Raw genomic sequence first — 25,853 nt, forward strand, 5'->3', positions numbered from 1 at the left:
AGGTTGTCAGGCTTGGTGGCAAACACCTTTACATGTTGAGCCATCTTGCCAGCTTTAGAGATACCTTATCAAAGTAAGGGCATGTGCACAGCTTTTAAGGCTTAGGATGTGGACATAGAGTTTGGGTGCCACCATTCAGTCCTTTACAACAAGTTCTAAATACTCAATATTTTGTTGTTATTTCTTAGTGAAACTTTGTATTAGCTTAGTATTTATATACTAAGATATGTTTTTAGTTTTGCTTTCTTTGCTATATAAATAAAAGGAGGCTCGCTTCCTTTGCTCTAGGTACCTTAAGTAGTCTCCTATACTACTTTAGTTTTTTACTTATGAATTTGTAAGTTTACTCCACACATTCCTTAAGCATTTAGTTGTCTGATTTTCAGATCAAGCTCCATTCTGAATAACAACTGGCTTCTTACTCATGTTTTAGTGCTCTCTTAATTTTTAAAAGTATTTATTTATATTATTATTTTTATGTGTGTATGAGTGTTTTGCATGTATATATGTATGTATGCATACCACGTGCCTGCCTGCAGAGGACAAAATAGGGTATTGGATCTCCTGGAACTGGAGTTACAGATGGTTTGGTTGTGAGCCCCTATGTGGGTGCTGGGAGTTGAACCCAGGTCCTCTGCAAGTAACTGCTGAGCCAGCTCTTTAGCCCTCTTTTAATTCTTGATTGATTTTGAAATGACTGTTTCCTGGTAGCTGATAGTGTGCTAAATTCCAATAAAATGAACAGACCGTTCAAACCAGACCTCATATCTTAGATGTGTCTTAACATTTTTTTAAATGTCAAACTTTTGTTCATACTTTAGCATAGTTGGATCACAACCAACTTTAAGATTATTTCTAGACAGGTTCTTTAAAAAGACAAACAATAATTTCAAGCCTTATAAATGAAAAAATAGTTTTAAAATAAGGCAGAGAAAAAAATCTCTGCATAAAAAATTGTCCTAACCCTTCTTGGTATCAGTTGAATAAACAGATGTTGCTCATGCAGCACATAGATGTGAGGAAGAGATAACTTTTATGTTGAGAGTTTATACACGACAGGATGAGGACATTGGCATTTGTTTTTGCTTTTGTACAAAGGGACTTGGATTGGGCTGTTTGGAGACCCAGAATAAGAGGCCATGTGTGCCTGTGAGCCAGGTTGAAGGCAAACTTGTGAGGAGTTGAGCAGAAAGTGTTTAATGCTGACACAGGGATGACTGGGACACCCCCAGAAGAGAAATGACAGCAACCATGTTGCTGTTGTTTTTAGTTGAGGTAAAGCTGGATTTATCACGTCTCTAATCTAAGGTTCTAGGTGAATATTCAGGTTGAGGTAGCTGCATAGACTACAGTAGTCATGTTAAAAAATGAAATATCTTTTTATTTCTTGTTTATTTTTTCAGACACAGTCTCACTCTGTAGCTCAGATTGTCTTGAAATTCCCCCTCACTCAGTTTCCCAGGTCCTAGGATAACAGAAGAAAGCCACCACACCTGGCTTTAACAGTTTGAGTGTATGTTTCTGCATATGCTGCATGAATGTTCAGGTGAACATGCCTATGTGTCCACACAGGGAGGACAGAGCAGGATGTGTGTCGTCTTTCTCTGTTGCCTTGGCATGGGCTTTCTTAACTCAACCAGAAGCTTGCCATTTTCAGTTAGGCTAGTGAGCCAGCACATTCTTGGGATCTGTCCGTCTATCCATAAGCTCTGCAATTACAGGCATGTGAAGACATGCTCACCATTTTTTAGATGTGGGCACTTGTAGTTCAAACTCAGGTCCTGACTTTGCAGACCAAGTGCTCTTACCTACTGAATTATCATCCTTTTAGCATGTTTTTTTAAGTTATCGAAAGTTAATGTGAATAGGCTGGTCAAGGGCACCTGTCACCGAGTCTGATGACTTGACTTTGATCCCCAGGACCCACATAGTAGAAGGAGTGAAAGTTGTCTTCTGACCTCCACAAGCACAAGCTTGAATAACCCCCATATGCAAATTAATAGATAGATGATTGATTGATCGATAGACAGACAGACAGATGGATGTGGGGTTAGAGAGATGGCTCAGTGGTAAGACCCCACACAAAGGTCAGATTGATTGACCTGTGACTCCCCTCCAAGACCCGAGTTCAAATCCCTAGCAAGCACATATAAAGCCAGGCATGGCTGTGTGCCTGTAGCCCCACCACTGTGGTGGAGATGGAAGGATCACTGGAGCTTGCTCACTGCCATCCTAGCTCCAGTTTAGGAGAGATCCTGTCTGAAGGGAATAAGGCAGAGAGTGGCAGAGCACAACACCAGAGGGCCTCCTCTAGCCTCCAGGAGTGTGCACTACACTGCTTCCACCTACCCCCAAAAGTAATTCATGTTTTTAAGTGTTAGCCGAATCTTCGTGAGTTTGAGGCCAGCCTGGTCAACCGAGAGAGTCCAGGACAGCCAAGACTACACAGAGAAGCTCTGTCTCAAAAACAAACAAACCTCTCTTCTCATTGCAGTGAAATCTAAGAGCTGGTTATTGGTATATGCAGGCCGTCTAGTGATATGATGCATGTCTCTTCAACACCTGGTGAATGTTTTTGTCAACATTGTACTATTCAAATTTGTTATTAACAATTAGAATTCACTTTAAGATATATTTCCCATTAATGGCTTTGACTGCTAATCCCCTCTGGCCCAAATACTAATATTGTGATAATAAGATACAAGACTCTTAGGCTATTATTTATTTACATATTTATTTTGAGATAGGGAGTCTCACTTAATACTTCAGACCAACCTTGAACCTGGGTAACCTGCCTGAGTCTCCAGAGTAGCTAGGATTATAGGCCTGTGTCCTACCCCTTGGCTAAGATGCTTTATGTAAAATAAGTTTAAGTTTTCAGTGGACCTGCCTTATAGTTTGAAAGTACTGGGAATAAGATGGTGTTCAGGTCTAAGGAGCTGCTGTTCGTGTGAGTGTGTAGACTCCTGACTTCTAGGGTTGGTACTCTTTCAAGTTCTCAGTAACAAAGGCTTTCTAACTGGTGGCCAAATAAACTTGTCTGTCTTTCTGTAGTGCTGTCTTATAGAGCATCCAAAATGCTTCCTGAATCAAGTTTGCATCTGAATCTTGCTGAAGTCAGCTAAACTCCTGGGATGAAATATGTTTACTTAGAGTTGGAGGGGAGTCACAGGTCAATCAATCTGACCTTTGTGTGGGGTCTGAATTCTTCCCACATTCTGCAGAGGTATTCACTGGATTCTGCGACCAGTGATTTTTTAAAAAAATGTTGATCGTCTATTCCCTCAACTTTGTCGTCCTTGCTTATTTTTCATCTGTGTGATTCTTTAAAACTCTAAATACTTGCTTTGTGTAGCTGGAAACCATAGAACAGGGTGGACTTGGGTGTGCCTTTGCTTAAGCAGAATGAGCAAAACCTTTGATTCAGGAAGTTGTTTCCCAAGTGTAATTCTCATTTAACACAACCTATATATGGCTAGGAAATTGACTAAGAGACTTATAAAACAATTTTAGAAAAATATCATTAAAACTTTATTATACTTCTTGTAAACAAACAAACCTTGTATTTGATGTTTCATTTGTGAAGGTTTTTTTGTAAAATAATGTTTTTATTTCTTTTTTGAGAATTTCATACAATATATTTGACCATATTTTTTCTCCTAGTTCTTCCAGATCCTATGCCCTGCATAGTCATTTTTTTTTAATGGTCTTTATTGATTTTGGGGGGGATTTTCACATCATGCACTCCAATCTCACTCATTTTCCTATCCCTCCATATCTTCCCTTGAAACCCCCATCAAAGAAAACAAAACTACTAGTACAAAAAGAACAAAACCACAAGAAAATGTCTTGCTGTTGAAGCCCCATGTGTCACAATGTCTCACACAGGAAGTTGTTTTGCCCACACAGCTTTACTTGCAAATGTTCATTGCAGCGAGTCAGTCATTGGTCTGGTTGAGGCCTCTCTGGCTTCTGCTACGCTATCAATACTGGATCCTTACTGGGACTCATCTCGGATATCCTGTTGTTGCTCTGTGTCCTGGAGATCCTGCAGCTTTGAATCTGCAGAACCAGCCCCTTTACCTGCTCCAGCAGTTCGTAGATGAGGTAGATGTTGGGGTGGGACAACTCAGAGCCTTGAACCTGAGCCTTAGGTGGTTGCTGAGTTGGTCAGCCTCCCAGCTCTCTGGTATACACGCCATCAGGGCCAACTCTACTGTGTTGCCCTGGTGAGGTGTCAGTGCTGTAGCCAGTGAGGGTGGGTCCAGCTTTCCTGCTCGCAACACCCTCTGGGCTAGCTCTCCTGAGTGTCACAGCTGGTGAGGGGTGGTGTAAGTGCTAGGCAGCCCTTGAACATCAACATGGTCACAAGTGAAAGGCTAGACCAGGGACTTCCAAATGGCCTTTGGTGGTAACATGGGCCATGGATGTTGACATAGACTCTCTTGAGACTGTAGACCCATGCATCCAGACATGGTCCTTGGCAGCAACATAGGACAGGACCTTAACATGTCCTCAGGTGGCAGCACAGGCCACTCCCATCAGGCTGTTCCTCATGACCCTCAAGTCTCAGTTCTGCCTCTCTTCATTGTGCAATACTGTTCCTCTTTTTCTCTCATCTCTCCACCACATACTTGCTCATCTTAGTGAGGCATGGGGTCTTGGTCTCTGGGTATCCTCTGCCCCGCCCTTGCCATGTGGTGTTGGGTGGGGTTTGTATAATCTTTTAACACCTAAATTTTCTATTTTAAATAAAGATGCAACAAAACATTGAAACATTTTGAGAAAGCCAGATTTCCCTGTCTGCTTACCCTATACTCACCTTTGTTAGGTCTGTAACTAGTTTGTTGTGAAACTTTAGATTTTTTTCCCAAGAGCTTTAATCAAACATTAGAGTTGGGATTAGATTAGAACTTCTTACTGGAATTGGAAGTTAATTCTTTCCGTATTTTCATCTTAGTTTCTCAGACAGTGCTTGATATTAATAGCTAGAGAATCTAATGCTAAGTAATTCTTTCCCAATGGGTTCTGGGAACTTGGGTTTTCATCTGTGTATATATCAGCATTCACATGTGCACTTTGTTTCAGGTGCTGTTCTGGTCTCTAGTAGGTGAAGAACTATATGGAGCTCACATTCTAGAGGGGAGACAAGCAGTAACAGATGATTCACACTGACTGTGCTCTGTGGCCTTGTTTACCTTAGTGGGTGGAGGGTAGGGTTTACAAAAGCTTTTCTGAGCAAGTGCTCTGCAAAGGGACCAGTCTGGAAGCTATTAGGACACCCCAGATAGACATGCTGGTCTGGGTAGTGTAAGAGTACATGTGATGAGAATGCAAAGAATCCTCTCAGATCTGTTTTAAAATAGTCAGTAAGGGGGCTGGAGAGATGGCCCCAAGTATAAGAGCAGGCCCTGCACTTCCATGTCAGGCGGCTCACAACCACCTGTGACTCCACTTCCATGGGGATTCAGTGCCTCCGGCCTTTTCAGGCACCTGCACTCATGTGCACATGGCAGTGCACCTGTATATACAATTAAATTAAAAATAGATCTTAAAAACAAACGGTAGCAGATATGGCTTTGTGATTGGTAGCAAAGCCTTTATGAATGCTCCTGTGTACCAATGTTGTCATTCATTCTTACACAGTAGGCACCATTCTTAGCTTTTTAGACAGAAAACAGGTCCAGGCAGATCACAGGTGTAGTCTTCATGACAGACCAGTTTGGGGGCTGTGTTTGAAGATGCTTTTACAAGCGGGCATTGAAGTGAGTTTACTGTCTTGCATATTCATGCTATACGAGCACAGAGAAACAATTACACAAAATGCTTGGTATCTGAAATTGTTGTGTGGTTGTTTTCTAGCTTTCCCAAAAGGAGAAAAAGGAACTCTTCAGAGTAACTTCTTTCGTGGGTTATTCAAATAGACTTCACTGTTTATGACAAGTTCCTTTGAATCTTCACTCCAATATAAGACTCATAGTTATATAATCGAGCAAGGCAAAGTGGTTCTCAGTTGATACCCGATGGAATATGACACCAGAATTACTGTGAAGACTTCAGGCGTAGCATTTAGGCCGCCTCAGTTCTGTCCTGCCCTGCTGTGCCATTCAGTCTACTCCAACTGCTTCTTTTGTCATTATAAAAATAATGTCTATAGGTACTTAAAAACTGAGCCTCTGTAAACTTAAGGTGCAGTTCAAATCTGTGCTGGTCCTTATCTGCCATCATCATTCCGTATCTTTTGCATTACTAACTATCATTTTGACATCAAATTAGTATGTCATGATGTGAATATTGCCTCCTCTCTAAGATTGTAGTCTCTTGTAACTGTCAATAAAGGGAGAATGGCCTTCTTTTTGAACAAAAAGCATAATACCTTGAAGGGAATCCTGCTCTAGAGGTTCTGTGGCCCTGTGTTAAATCTTACTTTTAAGGAATTTTTTTTAATGGTTTGCTAAGATGGTTAAGTGTTTATCTGACAAAGTTCACATTTACTGTTATTATTGAACCTCCAGAAATATGAAATGTGTAAAACAAAACAGTGTAAAAGAATTCTGGGACTACCAAGGAACAGAGAAACCTTTGCTTTGGTTTAAGAGCCTGTGGTTTTGGAATTTTTAAAACTGCAGTACACCAAGGTTTACTGTTTCTCTCATGGCAACAAAGGCAACTAAGATAAAAGTGTTAGTAAGGTATTTGAGTGTGTGTGTACTGTGAGAGGTATCTCACAGGCTGGCAGCTTTGCTGTCATGTTTATGGAAATTCAAGCCTAGGAAATAAATGAGTTCATATCTAGCAGAATTATATTAAGTTCCAGCCATGTATTAGGCACTAACCACAGCTAGGGATCAGTGTTTTACATTGATAAAATTCAGCATAGGAAGAAGTCAGTTAATAAGAAAAAACAGTAACTATGTAATGAGATAAAGACCAAAATAAATACATAAAAAACTAACTTTGGAAATAAGGAAAAATGCGGCTGAATCCCAGAGTTGTTTTTTTAAAAAATGAGGTTGGAGTCGATCTTTGTATTAATTGGTGACTCTGAGTTGGATGGATTGTGGTGAATGTTACTTCTCTGTGCACCTGTAGAATGCTTTGCTCCTTTTCTGAGTATGTATTGCTCCAGGGCATTTTTTATATTACGTTTTTATTCTTAAGGGTTTCTTACATCTTATCCTTATGGTTAATATGCAGAGTGAAAAAATAACTATGTAAGTTTTTTTTTAACAAGACATTTTATTTAGGGTAGGATATTATCTATCTGAGGCTGTCCTCAAACTCATTTAAGATGACCTTGAACTTCTGATCCCTCTGAGTCCCAGGATTTGTGTGGTGCTTAGAATCAAATCCAGGACAGCATAATGCTAGGCCAGCATTCTGCCAACTGAACTGTATCCCCAGGCCTCATATGTGAACTTTTGTTAAGTTCCAGCCATGTATTAGGCACAGTCTCAAGAGATGTATGCTGATTGTATGAATTTTGTGGAATTCATACAATTCATATTTGTGGAAAATAATTTTGTTAAGACTTAGTGATCTTGGTGTGAGAAGCCTGGGTATAATTCCTTTTTCTTTGTCACACTGTATTAAGTCCACTTCTCAACTTCCTGTTCTCACCCTTAAGTGGAATACATTTGTCATGCTGTTTTGAAGACTTTAATGCTTGATCTTCACCATCAACTTGACTGGATTTAGAATCATCTAGGAGATGTGCTTCTCGGTGTGTCTGTGAGGGTTTTTCCAGAAAGGTTTAATTGAATGTGTCCTCATCTAATAGGCTGTCCTGAACTCAATAAAAAGGAAAAAAGAGGAAGCCAGGTGAGGAGCAACATTCTTCTGTTTCCCAACCATGGACACCGTGTGGCCAGCTGCCTCACACTCCTGCTACAATACCTTTCTATCTTGGTAGACTGCATCCCCTCTTAAACTTCCAGCCAAAATAAATTCTTTATCCCCTTGTTGAAAATTAAATGGTATTGGGCTAAATACCCAATAGCCCTATAATTGTTATGGTGGTATTTTTTTAACCCATTGTCATAATCAATAAGTCACAGACACCTGTTAGATTTTATAATTGCCTTATAATACCTTAGACTGGGCAAATAATTCCACCTATACTTTATCAATAACCTCATCATCCACCTCCCAGCTCCCATCCATTTCTATATGCCTTAATCATCCTTATCTGGGATGCCTTGGATCCATAATCTTATAAATAAATACTTGTTTATCCTTCATCTAGATTGCTCCTTTCCACACTACCTTTGGAATCCTTCCTCTGGGCACAAACCTTTTCCACACTAAACCATTGTGGCTTTCTCTGATTTCCTCTGGTCCCATCTGTCTGTCTCCTTCCATGATTCTCCTGTCCCCAAATCCTGGGAACCTTAGCCCCACCTACCTCCTTCCGATCTGCCCAGGTACAGGGCTATTTAATTAACCAATCAGGAATAATTTATACAAGGATAGGTGTATCTGGGCAGTAATCAGATCTTGAGGGCCAGTAATTAGCATCAAAATAAAAGCATCAGACCAACCTCAACATCCCCTCTTAAACTTTGAGCCAAAGTAAATTCATTCTCCTCCTCCCCAAGGCTGGGTTTCTCTGTATAGACCAAGCAGTCTTGGAACTCAGAGGTCTACCTGCATCTGCCTCTGGAGTGTTGGGCCTAGAGAAGTGTACCACCATGCCTGGCTAAAGTAAATGCTTCTTAACAATAAGAAAAATAATTAATACAAAGACTAAATGTGATAATATGTTATATTGTCTAGTTCAAAGACTAATAGATGGTGAGAAAAAAATAAACACTTCCAAAGTAAGGACAGTCTCAAGAGATGTATGCTGATTGTATGAATTTTGTGATATGTACGTTTCTACTCATATTGTAGTAATTGCTTTGCATTCTGATCATTAATTAAATAATGTATTTACTAATTTAGTCTTCTTATAATGTCTACTTTTACTAATTAGTAATTTAGTAAGTTTACTGCTTAACGAAACATTTCAAATTGGGCTTAGAAAAATACCACAGGTTTCGTACATATTACAGTAGAAATTCCTTAGTCAGTAGGTTGAAATCCTGTGTTTCTTTACAAGGACAGGTCTCAAACACAATCTTAGTGATTTCATTAAGCAAACAGGAGGAGGTGTGGTTACACCAGTCAGCATGGCCTTTTAGAGGCATAAATGCAACATGTGAGCATATTTTTAATATGTAGGAACTCTCTAAAATAATTAGTATAGAAACCACACACCCAGAAACTGTCTTCTTACTGTGAAGAACTGTGCAATGGTATGTGCAGTTCTTCTATAGGAGCAGCCCTGGAGCAGGTTTACATCACCATTTACTGATACAAGATGGCTATCACACAGGCCTTAGGAAGTTTTTAACTTCTTTGAAACCTGTGGGATTGCTTCTCTAGTTGTATATGCTGTCCATGGTTGACTGAAGTGTTAAATGGTGCGTGACTGTTTCATTTAGAATTCATTTCAAATGATCATAAACAGAGTTTAAATTGAACATGAAATCTTAGTCCGTGTCCTTGCAGCTTCATCTCAGTGTAATTGAGGCACATCGACTAGTTAGTTAGCGCTTTCTTTTACTTGATGAGAATTTTGAATGAAAAATGTGTTAGATACAAAAAAAAAAAAAATAATTTAACTGTTGAACCCCCTAATGCCGTCACACCCAGCATTAACCGTTGATTTTTTTTAAATCAGGTAATAACTGTTCCAGCTGTACCAGCTGTATATAAAGTAGTTTATGTAGTCTCATTTATGTCACTGCAATCCTTTGAGAAGCAATTAGCGTATTATGCCTTAAAGTTAATGAGATAGGTGTAGAGAAAGCAGACACATCACATCCATTTCTTGTGTAAGATGGAGGACTGGGATTCAAATCTAAATCTTAGACCAGGCCTAATACTTTTCAGTGTGTAGGATTAATGATGATCATGTTACAAAGGACAACAACCTCTTCTTCAGATTGTGTATGCAAGACTTGTGAGTTCAACCACCAAAAAAAAAAAAAAAGGTTAACTGTAGAGAAAGCATCAATTTTATTGATGTTAATATTTTTACCTGGAGGAGGGAATTTGGGAGAAATAAGAAACCCTAGTCAAGGGAGTAATAAATTAGGCACTGACTGGTGTAAAGGAAGTGTCTTTTAGGTTGAGACAGTGAGTGTTGCACACCCAGGGGTGGTCACACAGACTCACTGGCAGCTCAGGTCTTCCTGCTATAGCAGGGGACTGCTTTGGCTAATGGAAGTTCCTGTCCCCTTCATCGGAAGCTGTACTCCAGCTCCAGGCAGAAGTCCAAGGGCAGAGTACTTTTCTTGTGCCTGGTATTTCTTAGTTCTTTCACTCAAAATCATTCTTATACCAAAAGGGCATATTTTGGGTTGAATTATGATTTCTTCAACAATAGCATTTATATCTGAGAACAATGAGACTTTTTTCCCCTCAATATTATTAAATTTCATCTTTTGCATGCTGAAAATAATAGACCTTACTGAGATAAAGAAGGAACATACATGTAAACTTTGTTAGTTCATTTATGTCACTGTGACCAAAACACTTGACAGGGAGAAATGGTTTATTTCGGCTTCCAGTCTTGGGGATTTTAGTCTCTTCCAGCAGAGAAGCCTGGCAGGGCAGCTCAGTCAGTGGCCACAGAGTATGCTCATATGGTAGTGGACCAGGAAGTGAAGAACAAAGCCAGAACTAGGGACCAGGTTGTCACCTTCAAAGGTCCTAGTAATCTACTTCTGACAGTTAGGCCCAGTTCTTGAAGGCTCCACGCCCCCAAAAACTAACCAAAAACCAAAACAAAAAACAAACAGTGCCACCAACTGGAGGACAAACACCAAAAGCGTAAGCCAATGGGAACCATTCCAGAGTCAAAGCATGGCAGTACCTGGATGGAGACCTTGGGTGTTAAATTCCATTTTACTGCCTGTATTAAGATGAGAGAGAAAGGTAGGGACATACTAGCCCTCAGGTAGTTTACATGTCATGGAACAAATTAAAACTATGTAGAAAGCTGATCAACATGAAGTGAAGAGATTCCATGCAGATAAACAGGCTTGATAAAAGCAGAAAATTATTTTAAGAGTATTTGATTTGTTTGTATTTAATTATTAACAGAAAAATGAAAATTAATCTCTTTCTCTAAAGAGACTTTAAATGGGCTTTACACTTTGTATTTATTTATATGTGTGTGTGTGCGTGTGCGCTTGGGTCAGAAGACAGCTTTCAGGAGTTCATATTCAACCATGTGGGCCCTATGGATCAAATTCAGATCATCAGGTTTGGTACTAGGTATCTTTATATACTGAGTCATCTCACTGGCCTTAGATGAGCTTAAAAAAAGTGGAAGAATCTGAAGTTACTTAAATAATCATATAAAATTTAAAAGCATGTTTTCATATGCCTTGTTTTGAAAATGCTTTGTGAAATGCTTTGATTAAAGTTACTAAAGTAAACTAGAAGGTTCACAGAATGATGTCTTTAGAAATATCCAGTACATTTAACATGTTTTATTTATGTTTATTCTAAAATTTATTTTATGTTCTAAAGGAGATATAGTTTTGCTAATGCAAAACAAAAGTGTAATCTTGAACATCTGTCTGTTGGAAACTATCTGAGTACCCAAGTCTGGGCTGGAAACCAGGCCACAGGGGACAGTGACTTGAAAGTCAGACTGTACAGTGTGTCCTTGGCCCTCTCCTAGGACTGTGGACAGGACATGCTGTGTTGCAAAGCTGCCATGACAAATGTAGCCTTCGGTTAGACTGAAGGTGGAAAGGCATCAGTGTGGAGGGAGTCGCTAAAGAGCTGCCTCAGAGAAGATCCAAGTGAGTTAAGTGTGTAGGCAGTCATATGGTGAGCTAAAGTTTTATCTGTAGGTAGTTTGTGAATTCCTAACTCTTAAAAAACAATCCCCAGTCCCACTCTGCAGACCAGACTGCTCTGGAACTCACTGTGTAAGCCCAGTGTGGTGTCATGCTCACATAATCCTTTTGGCACAGCTGCCCAAGTGCTGGGATCACAAGTATGAGCTACTGTGCCTAGCTTCTTAGCTTTTCAAAATTTGAAAACACTACAATTATGTAATTATTTATATACTTGTCAATAAAATAACCATAAATGGGGCTGGAGAGATGGCTCAGGGATGCCTCAGGCTGCTTTTCCAGTGGGACCTAGGGTCAATTCCCAGGAGCCACGTGGTGGCTCACAACCATCTGTAGCTCTAGTTCCCAGGGATCTGATGACCTTTTCTGGCTTCTGCAGGCACCAGGCAAACATGTGGTATGTAGACATACGTGCAGGCAAAATACACGCACAAAAAAAAAATGTTTTTTTAAATGATAGCAATAACATTATTTTGCAGTTTTGTATTTTTTTGCATATATGTTATGTAGATGTGTATACTCTGCACGTTGCATGTATGTGGTTGCTTGTGTGCTCAGGCACATGTAGCAGCCAAAGGTTGATGCTAGATGTCTTCCTTCATTGCTCTCCACCTTATATATTGAGGGTGACCTTGACGTTTTCTGATGCTTCTGCCTCCACCTCCTTGGTGCTGAGATTGCAGATATGCCTTAGAAAGTCTGGTAAGCAGGAGCCTTCTGCACACTGGGAAAGCACTCTTATCAACTGAGCGACATTCCTAGCTCCACCAACTAAGGTCTTGAGGCTACTTTGGTTCCTTTTCATGTAGCATTTGAATGGCATTTCTCCATCCTCTTAATCTAGTTAAATTCAGTACTTATCTGGACACCACTGCGGATCTTTTTGTGAACAGTGGACAACTCTGGTGTTTAGAAGTGAGTCTCATAGGCAGTGCACCAGCTGACTTTTAAAGACAGTCTGTATACTTACTTGCACTGACTTCTCTGTTGAACATTGTATCATTGGGTACCTTTCTTTCTTTTCCTCCCTCCCTCATCCCTCCCTCTTTCCCTCCTTTCCTCCCTCCCTCATCCCTCCCTCTTTCCCTCCTTTCCTCCCTCCCTTTCCTCCCTCCCTCATCCCTCCCTCTTTCCCTCCTTTCCTCCCTCCCTCATCCCTCCCTCTTTCCCTCCTTCCCTCCCTCCTCCCTCCCTCCTTCCCTCCTTTCCTCCCTCTTTCCTTCCTTCCTCCTTTTTTGATTAGAGAAATTCATTGGTAGAAACAGAACTATCTATGTAAGAATAGGCAGCTTGAGGGGTGGCCAGGGTGAGACTAGATGGCAGCTAAAAGGCAGCCTTGCTGGCTTCTTGGATACTGCCGTGGAATAGCCACAGTCAGATCTCAGCATTGAGACCCCTCTAAGTAAGGAGACATTTTCGAACTTGTGGAAACTACTTCCTCCAAAGAACCTTCTGGCCACCCTGCTGCGGTATGAGTCCATGGAGGATCTGCTCCTGTCCCAGGATGTTACAAATTGGTTAGTAGGCCCAGAGGAAACCCTCCAAGTGTTCACAGCTCAGTAGGCAGAGGACCGGAGGCCCCTGCACCAGCGGCTCCCTGGCCCCTGTCATCTTCCGTCCCTTCCCAAAAAACCTTCCAGGGTTAATATGGCTTCCGTGTGGGCTTCCTGCACTCCAAGATGGCCAAGTCTGCCATATGCACGTCTCCGCTTCCCGCCAGCTGGCAAAGACATGCCCTGTGCAGCTGTGGGTCAGCTCCACCCCTCCACCTGGCACCGGTGTCTGGGCCATGGCCATCTACAAGAACTCACAGCACATGACAGAGTTTGTGAGATGCTGCCCTCACAACGAGCCCTGCTCCGATGGCAGTGGAAGGAAACTTCCATGCTGAGTCTGTGGATCTCAGGCAGACTTTACAGCACAGTGTGGTGGTGCCCTATGAGTTGCCTGAGCTTGGCTCTGACTGTATCACCATCCACTACAGCTACATGTGTAATAGCTCCTATATGGGGTGCATGAATCGCCAGTTTATCCTTACTGTCATCACACTGGAAGACCCCAGTGGCAACCTGCTGGGACAGAACAAAACAGCCTTGAGGTTTGTGTTTGTGCCTGTCCTGGGAGAGACCTTCGCAGAGAGGAAGAAAATTTTTGTAAAAGGGAAAATTGCACAGAGCTGCCCCAAAGAAGTGCTAAGCAAACACTGCCCACAAACAAGCTCCTCTCCCCAGTCAAAGAGAGCACCACTTGATGGAGAATATTTCACTCTTAAGATCTGTGGGCGTACAGCTTTGAGATATTCCGAGAGCTGAAGGAAGCCTTGAAATTGAAGGATGCACAGGCTGCAGGGAAGTCTGGAGAAAGCCGGGCTCACTGCAGCTGCCTTAAAGACCAAGAAACACAGATTTACCTCCTCTCATTAAGAGTCTAATGATCTTATGAAAGAAGGGGGAGATGAAAGACCAGGAGGGGACAGGAGCTCCACAAGGAGAGCAACAGAACCAAAAAATCTGGGCCCAGGGGTCTTTTCAGAGACTGCTACTCCAACCAAGGACCATGCATGGAGATAACTAGAACCCCTGCACAGATGTGGCCCATGGCAGCTCAGTGTCAAAATGGGTATACCCTAGTAAGGGGAATAGGGGCTGCCTGTTACATGAACTCAGGGGCTGGCTCTTTGATGTCTCCCCCTGAGTGGGGAGCAGCCTTACCAGGCCGCAGAAGAAGGCAGTGCAGCCAGTCCTAATGAGACCTGATAGGCTAGGGTCAGAGGGAAGGGGAGTAGGACCTCCCCTATCAGTGGACTGGAGGAGGGCCAAGAGAGGAGAAGAGGGGGCTACAGCTGGGATAAGTGAATGAATTGTAATTAATAAAAAATAAATAAAAAAGAATCTAATGATCAAGAGAAAGGAATCTGACTCAGATTGGCCTCCTCTACTTTCTGTCCCCCATCAGCAACCTCCCTTCCCATTCCCGTTTTTCCTGCCATTTTAAGACGTGTGTTCTTGACTACCCCCCCTTGGGCTGATCTGGGGAGGGTGGTGAGACACACCGACTTAGCTTTTAAGACTTTGCCTTTGAGGAAAGGCTTGAAGAGGGGAAGAAAATTCTTGTAGGTGGGGTTGGAGTTTATAATTGGCCATACTCAGTGGTGACTGAGTTTGCCTTCTCCCATCTTGAATAGGCACATCTGTAAAGTATAGATCAGCCTACTTACTTCCTCAGGGCTTGTTGTGAGAGTTGATGAACTAATGATTGTCCCTTCCACTGCCTTTTATTACCCTGTAGCTAGGGCTCAGCCCCCTTTGGGAGTGCCGGTTCATGGCCCTGGTTGGGGAATGGGTTAGTAGTTGCCAGGTCTCTGCTGGGTCAGCGAAATACTATCTAGCCACTTGTTGGCACCTACAATGAAATCTCACCTCACCCCACACCCTGTAAGATGCTATCTTGGACTCTTATAAGATCCATATTCACCGAGACCCATTTCCTTTCCGCCCTGTGCTCAGGGTCAATTTCTTCCAACTCTATAAAGCCCATCCACATTTATTCATTCCCCCTACCCCTTCTCCCTTTTTATACCCCTTTTTATAAATCAATTTATTTTACAATAAAATTTTGCTATCACTTTAAAAGGGAGAGAGAGAACAGTCAGCTTTTTCTGAAGAGCCTGAGACTCATGCTTGTGTCCAAAAACAATAGTAGAAAATGGTGGTGTTTTAAAGGTAAAAGTGTGTAATCTTAAACTGACCTTGCCATTAGCTGGTCTTCAGGCTTTATTTTGAACAAGAAACTTATGCCATTAACTGATAATGACATTTTTTTCTTTTTTAAGAAACTTGTTATTTTAATGCCTTAGTTTATCTAATTGTAAAATCATCATTGCTGGACCAAGTAGTTTTCTGTTTACTTCTAGTGTCCTTGCATGTATTAAATATACTATTGGGGTGTGTGTGTGTGTGTGTGTGTGTGTGTGTGTTGCTGTGTAGCCCAGGCTGGCCTCAAATTCCTAATCCTTCCGCTTTAGCCATTCAAATGCCAGGGATTTCTGGCATGCACTACATCTGGTAAAAAGGCATCTTTGGATAGTTTAAGGGTTATCTGCAGCTTATAGGCTGCACATATCTCTAAGAAGCCTTACATATCTTATATTTTTTTTCCCAAAACATTGCCATGTATCTGTAATTCTTGTAAAGTGTAGCCAATGGTCCTCAAATAGCTCTATAGTTTATTGCTAAGAGGAGAGTAGTTGATTAGGAGCTGGCACCCCAGTATTATTTTTTCTTTCTTTCTTTCTTTCTTTCTTTCTTTCTTTCTTTCTTTCTTTCTTTCTCTTCTTCCTTCCTTCCTTCCTTCCTTCCTTCCTTCCTTCCTTCCTTTCTTTCTTTCTTTCTTTCTTTCTTTCTTTCTTTCTTTCTTTCTTTCTTTCTTTCTTTCTTTCTTTTTGTTGTCGTTGTTAAGGTATTTCAGGCATTGTAGACCCTTCTGCCGTAACTAACTTTTGTATAATCCATAATGATAAAGTATAAGAACAACAACCAAATAAAAGTTTGTTCCCTTGAAGTCCCCCCCCTTTTTTTAAATCATTGAATACTTAAGACTTAGAAAACAAAACTAGTACAGTGAAAATCTTGTCATTACTTGATTTAAAAATAAGATGTAGATGTTTGAAAATAATAAGGTGGGCATGGTGGCACATTCTGTAGTCCCCAGCACTCAGGTGGTGGAGGCCATCTGGGCTGCATGAGACCCTGATGTTCCAGCTCAGAAAGACCTTTCTGGCCACCCTGTTCTAGTCTTCTAGCTCCTTAGCCTGAGTTTTGTTCCACACACAGCTGTACTGATAGGACTTCCACACACGGCTTTCATTTGGTCATATGTTCAGAAACCCTTTCATCTCATTTGCTAAAACATACCCAGCGAATACACCAGCTCTCCATTTTACAGATCTTTAACATACAGTATTTTCATAATATTTGTGTTGTGTCCTATTACAGTTCTTATGTATATGTCTGTCTCTTCCACTGTACTGTGAAGTCTTATATATTACGGCAATCAATAAGCTTTTATGGATTTTCTTATGGGGATATCAATCATTTTGTCTTACTTTATCATTAACCTGTTCTACATTTAAGTACTTTATAAGCATGAGCTATTTATGGTGTGTGTGGCTTCCAAGAGAACTCTGATGTTTGTTAGTAATGGATTAGACATTGTGTGCTTGTCAATTTTCTTTCACATTTTTTCTTTTATAATTTCATGCACGTGTTTTAAATTATCAAAGTAATGATTTTTTTTGTCTTCTCTTTTAGATACTGCTATATGGAGATTTGCCAAAAAATAAGGAAAATGTAATATATTTAGCAAATCATCAAAGTACAGGTTTGTATTTCATTTACATGAAATTTGGGTTTTTCTACAAATGGTAAATGAGCGTTAAGATATACATACATACATATATACATACATACATATGTTTTAGAGATAGTATCTCATGTGACCCAGAATGGCCTCATACTCCCTAAGTAGCTAAAAATGATTTTAAACTTGTAATACACCTGCCTTCACCTCCCAGGTACAGGAATTACAGGTGCTTTGTATGCCTGGTTTATGTGGTGCTGGGGATTAAATCCAAGGCTTCATGCAAGCTAGGCAAGCACTGTACCATCTGAGCTATATCCCCGACTCATCAAAGTAATATTTTAAGGTCATTTATTTGATGAGTTATATTATGTGTATATGTATCGGTTTGTGGGTTTGAGCATGTGAGTATACTTACCTGTGGATGCCAGAAGAACATCAGATCCTTCCTGCAGCTTGAGTTACAGGTTGCTATTAGCTACCCTCTATGGGTTTGGAGAACTAAACTGAGGTGCTCTGAAAGAAAAATATGTACTCGTAACTGCTGAGCCTTGTCTTCAGCCTTAAAAATACTAATCTTATATAGTTAAACAAGTGAGGCGGGTTTTGTTGTTGTTAACGTGAATTTTCTGTGGATTTTGTGTCTGACTGTACAATTTTATCCCCCCCCCCTTTTGGCAAGGTTAGTAATGTGAAAGGTATAGTTTTTTCCTAGGCTTCTTTTTCATGTAATAGGACATTCTCTTACTTTTCTCTCATTTCCTGGAATAGCTCTTTAGTCTATTCAGTTTCTGTTTTTAAGTTGTGTTTCTAGAAATGAAACTGGTGGATCCAAGTGTATGCATTTTAATTATTAATTCTTTGCCTAGCCTCTTATTTACTTTGAGACATATTCTTGCCATGTTGCCCAGACTGGCCTCAAATTCACAATTCTGCCTCAGACCCTGGAGTAACAGATCACAGTTGTATGCCACTACTGTTGCACTCTGTTGATTATTATTAAGCTGCTTATTGGTGTGCTGATGTGTGACCACTCATTTCCTGGACACAGTATTGTTACAATAACCTGTAGTTCCTGTTGCCTCTTTAATCCTGGAGGTTTAATTCTAGCTTGCTATTCTTCTATCAGAGAAGGCATAAGACTAGTTTCCAGTATACAACTGTATTTACTTTCAATCAGGTCAAATACTTAAAACTATCTCTTTTTGAATGATTACCAAGGAATTGTGAAAATCATATATTGAGTCCTTTAGTCCCTTCATGAAGGTCCTCCACATGAGACTCCTCACAGGCACAGGGCTGGAGCCAGGGGACCAAGTATGCTTTGGCTCAAGTATGCTTTATTTCTCCAAATAATTCATTTCCTCCAAAAATCCCACTAAGTGGATTCTCTAAACCATGCCTACTTTAAATACATATATTCTATGTGCCATTTCTATTGCTGTGAAAAGTCCAGTACCTAGAATCCCAAAGCTAAGACAACCCAAGCGATGATAGTATTCTGTGTGAAAGTCACTTGTGCCTATGGCTTTTATTTTCCTCCCATTAGCCATCATGTCTGGATTTTATTGCTCTTGTACTACCTGCACCATAGCAAATATAGAGGTAAAAGAATTGAAACGAGTTGTTCACTGTTTCACAATAATGAATTTACTCAGCCATGGCACAATAGCTGAAGTTCCAAAGCTTGATAGGGATTTTGATATTAGATGTATTATCCTGGATCATGTTTATGAGACTGGCTCAAGACTCTGCATTTGACTTAGAGCAGAACCACAAAACAGCTCAGGATGACTGTCTGCTTCTAACAGGCCTGTCCAGACATGCTGACCTTTCTCACCACAGCCTGACTTCCTGTTGGTGAGGGGAGTTTTTTACCTGGCTCAAGTATTCAAATGGCACCAGGACTGGGCATGGACTGTGGCAACTTCCATTTTTTCATATTGCCTTTTCTGTTGGCCAGCGGTGGATCCCATGCAGGTTCCCTTCTGTAGTTTCCTATCAGTTTCTTCTGAGTTTTATGGAAATAACCTTTCCTTAATGGAATAGCAATCCTAGTAAGGACATGTGGAACCACATATTCTAGCATTCCTGGGGCCATGCAGTAACAGTGATGCTGAGATGGCCACAGTTGTCCATGCTGGCCTTCATATGCCTTTAGAGCAGGCCTCAGGAAAAGTTTTGTGAGTGAGCAATAGATTAGAATTCTTACTTAATGTTTGAGATTTGAAGTCAACTCGGAAGCAAGAGATCCAGGCCAAGCCACACTGATTAAGCCAATTCCTTTCTTAGTCTAGAGGGACATTTCCCAACCCTGCTTCCAAGAGACCTGCTCTAGGACTGATGTCTGATAACAGTCAGCCTTTGGGGTTTAAGAACACTACATTTTGTTGTTATTGTTGTTGTTTGGTTTTGTTGTTGTTCTTTTGTTTTGCCAACTTGAAGAAAGTGTCCAGAACCCCTTTCATGCTAAACACAAACCCGTCTGCTGAGTCAAACACACATGTAGCACAACCTAAGGAGGCTATACTTTGAATACCTTAAAAAACCCACAACTTGGGGCTGGAGAGATGGCTCAGAGGTTAAGAGCACTGTCTGTTCTTCCAGAGGTCCTGAGTTCAATTCCCAGCATCCACATGGTGGCTCACAACCATCTATACTGGAATCTGATGCCCCCTGCTGGCATGCAAATGATCTACAGATAGAGCACACTTATATGTAAAATAAATAAATATTAAAAAAAAAAAACCCACAACTTGGGAACATACCAGAGGAATGACTCTGAATTGCATTAGAATTGCATATTGTTCTGTATATGATGGAAGAAGGGATGGAGTCTTCTCTGGGAAAACGGTGCATATGAGGATTTGCATGCTTCCAGAGGCTTCCAAAGCCTAGAAACCCAGTGTGGGTTTGGTTTCTGGGCCTGGTGTATTTATATCGAGGCTGTAAGGATTACAATGGAACATCTCTGAAAACATAATTCACAGAATATTTCACCCGATGCTCATATAGAGTTGACATTTATATTAGTCTCTCTCAGTGGCTGCTTATACTTGGTGTCCTTCCTGTGTCTACATTGTTACTTATATAATCTTTGGACTCCAGAGTTGTGATTCTTCCCCTGCCTCTTTTCTGCTTTTGACACTGTTTACCTTCTAAATTTCATTGCTGTTCATTTGGTTTAGATGGCAGTTTCCTTACTAATAGTACGTATGATTAGGTATATGGCCATACAGTTGAGGACTTTGCATTCTGGGAGACCCTGTTCACGTGTGCTTTTGCTGTAGGCTCTGTGACAATGGGCAGAGCGCCCAGGCTCTCTGCGCCTGTCGGTTAGGTGTGAACGATATCTACTGATAGAAGCCTTAAAGCAGTGTACGCAGTTACATTCATAGTCCCAGTGGAGTTCCTGGCATATGGGTGGCATCTAGCACTAATACAGATAATGGTGGTTATAGCACAGTGCTGGATTCATGGGCATAAGCCCTATGTGTCATATACCATAACCCTATGAATTAGAAACTAATGAGACACAGCTATACAAATGAGGAAAATAATGTTTATCTGCCTGTTCTCCTCTCCTGAAGTTAAGGGAAACTTGCCTTATCTGATCACTCTAAAGAATCCTGACTTGCCAAAATTATTCTTGCCAAAACACAAAACACAAATATTCATCTGAATGCAATACATTGCCCTTTATCATTTAATACAGTGTTATCTCTGAAACCTCAGTGTGCATAAGTAGGGTACACATGTTGAATCTATGTTGTTTCCATTGACTGTCTATACTTCTTTTTAATTTGGTACAAGGTCTTACTATATAGCCTCATCTGGCCTGCAACTTGCCATATAGACCAGGCTGGCCCTGAGCTCACAGAAATTTGCCGGCCTTAGCCTCCCCCAGCTTTGAGATTAAAGGCCTTGTCACCGTCCCTACCTTGTAAGATACGTTTTAGATGTTTTTACTAAAATTTTCAAATTTAAGGTCATGGTTCAGGGCAGTTTATCTTGTATGCATGACATATTTTGAAATATTTGTATATTCTCAGAATAGTTTTTAGAAGGTGCCTCAGAGTCCAAAATATAACTGCTTACTTAAATAGCAAAATGGATTTATGCATTAAAAAATAAAATCTCAGGAAAAGATACCAAATTTGGTTTGGTTCTTAGATAGTTATCTCATTAATAGCCAGGATATTCACCATCCAGGAACTCCAGAGAGCAGTTCCAACCTCTTTGGAGATCACATATCAGATATCCTCCATAATATAACATGGCTGAATTACGGTTTGTGCCATTTTAGAAATTGTTTGAAATTCCATTCTATTCCTAGGTCAAAATTTATTTAATGAAACTCACACCAACAGTTAAATAGCAGTTTTTAAAATAAAACATCCTACTGTAATGCAATCAAAAGATAGACTAGATTAGTACTTACATGCTAAAGAGTGGTAGTGATGAAATCGTAAATATTTTCTGTAATTAAACCATTATGTTTCTACAACAGCAGAAAGCTTTGTATGTGTACTAAACTCACTGCACTTAATACCATCCTAGTGGTCTTGAATCTGACTCATGTTTTGGTGCCGTTGGCTGACACTGCATAGTGTGGCAGTATGTGCAGCAAGAAGCACACGTGTTACGTGTTCTGGCACTGCACAGTGAAGCATGGGGGAGAGAGGCCAGAAATACCTGCTTCAGTATGTATATGATTTTGAATTAAGTTTTGCTCATTGCTTGTTAAAAAAACCAATCATCTATTCACACAAAAAAATTTTGGCTTCTAAAATCAGTTCTATGACCCCTGATGGGATTGTAACCCAGAGTTTCAAAAGCTGGGAAATAAGGAATTCATATCTACCTAGCACAATTGTGCCTTTGCCTCCAGAGTCATATTTTCAGGACACGCTGTGATGACGGCACTGTGAACAAGAGTTTTTGTTTTTGTGAGGGGAAGGTTGGCTAGTGATGTCCTGACTAGGTTCTGTCTTATAGTTGACTGGATTGTGGCAGACATGCTGGCCGCCCGACAGGATGCACTTGGACATGTGCGATACGTGCTGAAAGACAAGTTGAAATGGCTTCCATTGTATGGGTTCTACTTTGCTCAGGTAGGCTTTGTCTTTGCTCTTTTATTTCAAATTTAATACCATTTAATGAAAATATATCTTTTGTTTGTTTGTTTTATGGTACCAGTGATTGAACATGAGGCTGCATGCATGCTAGGCAAAATGGTCTTGTAATGACTTACATCCTTAGTCCAGGCATTTTTAGAAATAATTTCAATGGCATATTTTAAATTTTTATTTAGAATTGTATGTGTGCATGCCGCATGTGTTTGCTCATGTGTATGTATGGATGCATATGGAGGTCAAACAACAATTTTCAGCATAACTATGGGTGTCGCTCTTCAGGCACTTTTCCCTTTTTGTTTTAGACACTCCTAGACCTTTGCCAAAATGGCCAGGCTAGTCAGCCAGTGATTCAGTCCCAGGGATCTACCTGTCTCTGCCTCTTTGCCATCACTTAGATGACAGGTGTATGCTGCTGTGCCCAGCTCTTCACATGGATTTTAGGGCTCCAAATATGGGTCAGCATGCTTGTGAGACAAGCGCCTTCCCAACTAGGCCATCTCCTCAGCTTGGGTTCTTAATGGTGTGTGTCTACATGTAGGTAAATAGAATAGCAGAAATATAAATACTTAGAAGTCCAAGAGCAAGCTAAAAGCCACAGAATTTGACATCTATGTTAGGAAATTGATTCAAAAGTAGTTAGTGATGGATAGGAGATAAAACAGGATTCTGAACTCAGTGTGAAGAAATGCATTTTCTTACAGTTCTGAGTGCTGACATTCTCTGCAAGATTACGGTGTAGGTGGTGCTGCTTTTCCCAGTGCCCACATTTTTTGACGTGCAGACTGCAGCCTTCTCCCTGTGTTCAGAGCTAGCCTTTTCCTATGCATGTGCAGTCTTAGTATGTATTCCACTAGCAGGGCCTCAGCTAGCACCCTTATTTTACGTAACTGTAATTATTATTTTCTTAAGATTTATTTATTTATTATGTATACAGTGTTCTACCAGCATGTATGTCTGCAGGCCAGACGAGGGAACCAGATATCATTATAGATGGCTGTGAGCCACCAAGTGGTTGCTGGAGAATTGAACTCCATGCCTTTGGAAAAACCAACAGTACCCTTAACCTCTGTGTCATCTTTCCAGCCTGTAATTATATTCTTAAAGACTCTATGTCTATATACAGTCACTGTAGAAGTTGGGGCTTCAATATAAGAATTTTGGGGGAACAAAATTTAGTTCATAATGATTTCTGTAGTTGAGTCCGTATTTTAATTTCCTAAAGGTTGTGAGTATAGATATTATTTTAATTTTTTATGTCCTTTCCTCCTGGCTAATAGCCTATTTGTTATTTATTTATTGTTTTTTTAATTTATTCTATGTGACTGTCTTGTGTGTATGATATTTTAATTTCCTAAATGTTGCAGGTGTAGACTTTTTTTAATTTTAATTTTTATACCCTTCCCTTCTAGCCTCATTTATTTAGTTATTATTTTTGATTTACTTTATTTTATATGATTGAATGTCTTGTGTATACCTATTCCTGGTGCCCAGGGAGATCAGAAGAAGAAATTGGATGCTCTGCAGCTGAGTTACGGATGGTTGTGCCCATGCGGGTACTGGGGATTGAACCCCGGCCTCTAAATGTGCTCCTATCTGCCGAACCATCTCTCCAGTCCAGGGATTGTGGACATTTTAAGGATACTTTTAATTGACTCAGTTAATGACAGGAATCAATAAGTTATGACCCATCATAAAAAGCTTAACTTTCAATTACATATTGTGTAGTTGGCAATATTTAAATACTAACTGTAGCTTGGGTTCTAAAATGTGGTTTTATTTTTTATTTATGGGGAATACAGTCACCTTCTTAATGACCATGACAATTAGTTAATTAAAGAGTAATTGCTCTTTTTTTTTTCTTTTTTATGTACCAGCATGGAGGAATTTATGTGAAACGAAGTGCCAAATTTAATGAAAAAGAAATGAGAAACAAGCTGCAGAGCTACGTGAACGCAGGAACACCAGTAAGAGTGCAGTTTAAGTAATTCAAACCTAAGTCATTTTGAAAATACATTACCCCACATGGAATGAATGAAACTAATTAAGAGTTCCGTTGAGATAAACTGTCCTCGTGGCTGTCAGGGAAGATTGCTACAGGTGACTGCAAGCTTTCTTCCTGTCACCTGTCAGCATTGACTCAGGAAGAGCTGGAGTTTGCCCTTGAGTCTGCAGGAAATGGAAGTGCACTGGCAGCCTTACATTTAAGCCCCAAAGAGCTAGTCCTCCTATGGGATTTAGTGCTTGAAGAAGCAATTACTTTTTTTCTGTGTAAATTCGAATTTTTTATTGTATAAATTATGGTTTACAAAAAAAAAAAAAAAAACAAAGCAGAGTCTCGTAATGAAAATCATTCAGTGTAAGCATTTTACAGAATTTTTCTCCATAAAGGAGGACAATAAATCTTTTATTTCGAGAATGCTAATTGCTGCCAAATGCCTTTTACCCTTGGCTCCCTTGATTATGGTGAGGACTTGGAAGATGGTTTCCTTTTTGCTCTCATCTGCTTCCCTTCCCCCTTCCCTCATGCCCTCCACATAACAGGCAGAGCCAGAGCTGCTGTGATCATTGTTCACTTCTACGTGTCTAGGACTCTCTATCGTAGGAAGTTGCACCAGTTTGGAGGTGGTGGGAATAAGGTATAATGAGATGAGCAGGGCCCCTTTCTCCACATACATCGTACTCTAGAGAATGAGCCTGATGCTGACAAAGGGGTGCCTTAGTTTGAAATGGTATAAAATTTAGTAGAATTGTTTGGCTTTTTTTTTTTAATCTTCAGAAGGCAGAATTGTACTTTTTGAAAATGTGAAGGTGTGCATTTATGTATCTCTTCTTCCCGCCGACTTGCCAGTCAGCCCAGCCAGAAACAACTACCTTAAGGTTTCTTGTGTTTCTGCTGTGGAATTGTATCTGTGAAGCAAATAAACAGCTTCATTTTTACATGGGTGTTAACCTTGTGTCCACAGTATGCCCTTTCTTTGTGTGTTCTAGTAAAATAACTGTCAAAGTGGTAAGTGTGGACACTGTTCTGTGCTTGAGGTGTGTTTTTCTGGCTGCTTTCATTAGTTGTTGTTTGCCTCTGGCTATTTTTTTTTTCCAGCCCTGGGTATTTTATTACAGAAATAGAAAACTATCTACTATTCTTGTGTACAATTGTGCTGTCATTCAGAGGGTCAAATCTTGGGGACACTAAGAGATTGGGCTTAATCAGTAATAGAATAAAAACATTCCCGAGACCTCACAAAATACAAGATGGCATCATATCATGTTTTTATATATATTAATTACAGTTTACTTACTTTGTATCCCAGCTGTAGCTCCCTTCCTCATTCCCTCCCAATCCCACCCTCCCTCCCTCATCTTTTCCCTCTCCTTCTCTAAGTCCACTTTCTGGCCTCCCTCCTCCTTGGTGGAGTTTGCCTCTGTCTTAAGCAAAGCATTA

At 40.4% G+C, this 25,853-nt stretch overlaps 1 protein-coding gene and 1 pseudogene across 1 annotated transcript in view; both read left to right on the plus strand.

The window, feature by feature from the left end:
- The window catches only part of Agpat5 (1-acylglycerol-3-phosphate O-acyltransferase 5), a 45,726-nt gene that overhangs the window by 3,704 nt on the left and 16,169 nt on the right, over window positions 1–25,853 (plus strand). Inside the window, exons 2-4 of the mRNA XM_021654744.2 lie at window positions 17,228–17,297; window positions 22,275–22,390; window positions 24,289–24,378. Of these exons, the coding sequence (XP_021510419.1) occupies window positions 17,228–17,297; window positions 22,275–22,390; window positions 24,289–24,378 (276 nt within the window). The remainder of the gene's footprint in view (window positions 1–17,227; window positions 17,298–22,274; window positions 22,391–24,288; window positions 24,379–25,853) is intronic.
- Window positions 13,277–14,732, plus strand: LOC110559347 (cellular tumor antigen p53-like; annotated as a pseudogene).

The sequence above is a fragment of the Meriones unguiculatus genome, chromosome 4 (genome assembly GCF_030254825.1).
Source record: "Meriones unguiculatus strain TT.TT164.6M chromosome 4, Bangor_MerUng_6.1, whole genome shotgun sequence".
Lineage (NCBI taxonomy): Eukaryota > Metazoa > Chordata > Mammalia > Rodentia > Muridae > Meriones > Meriones unguiculatus.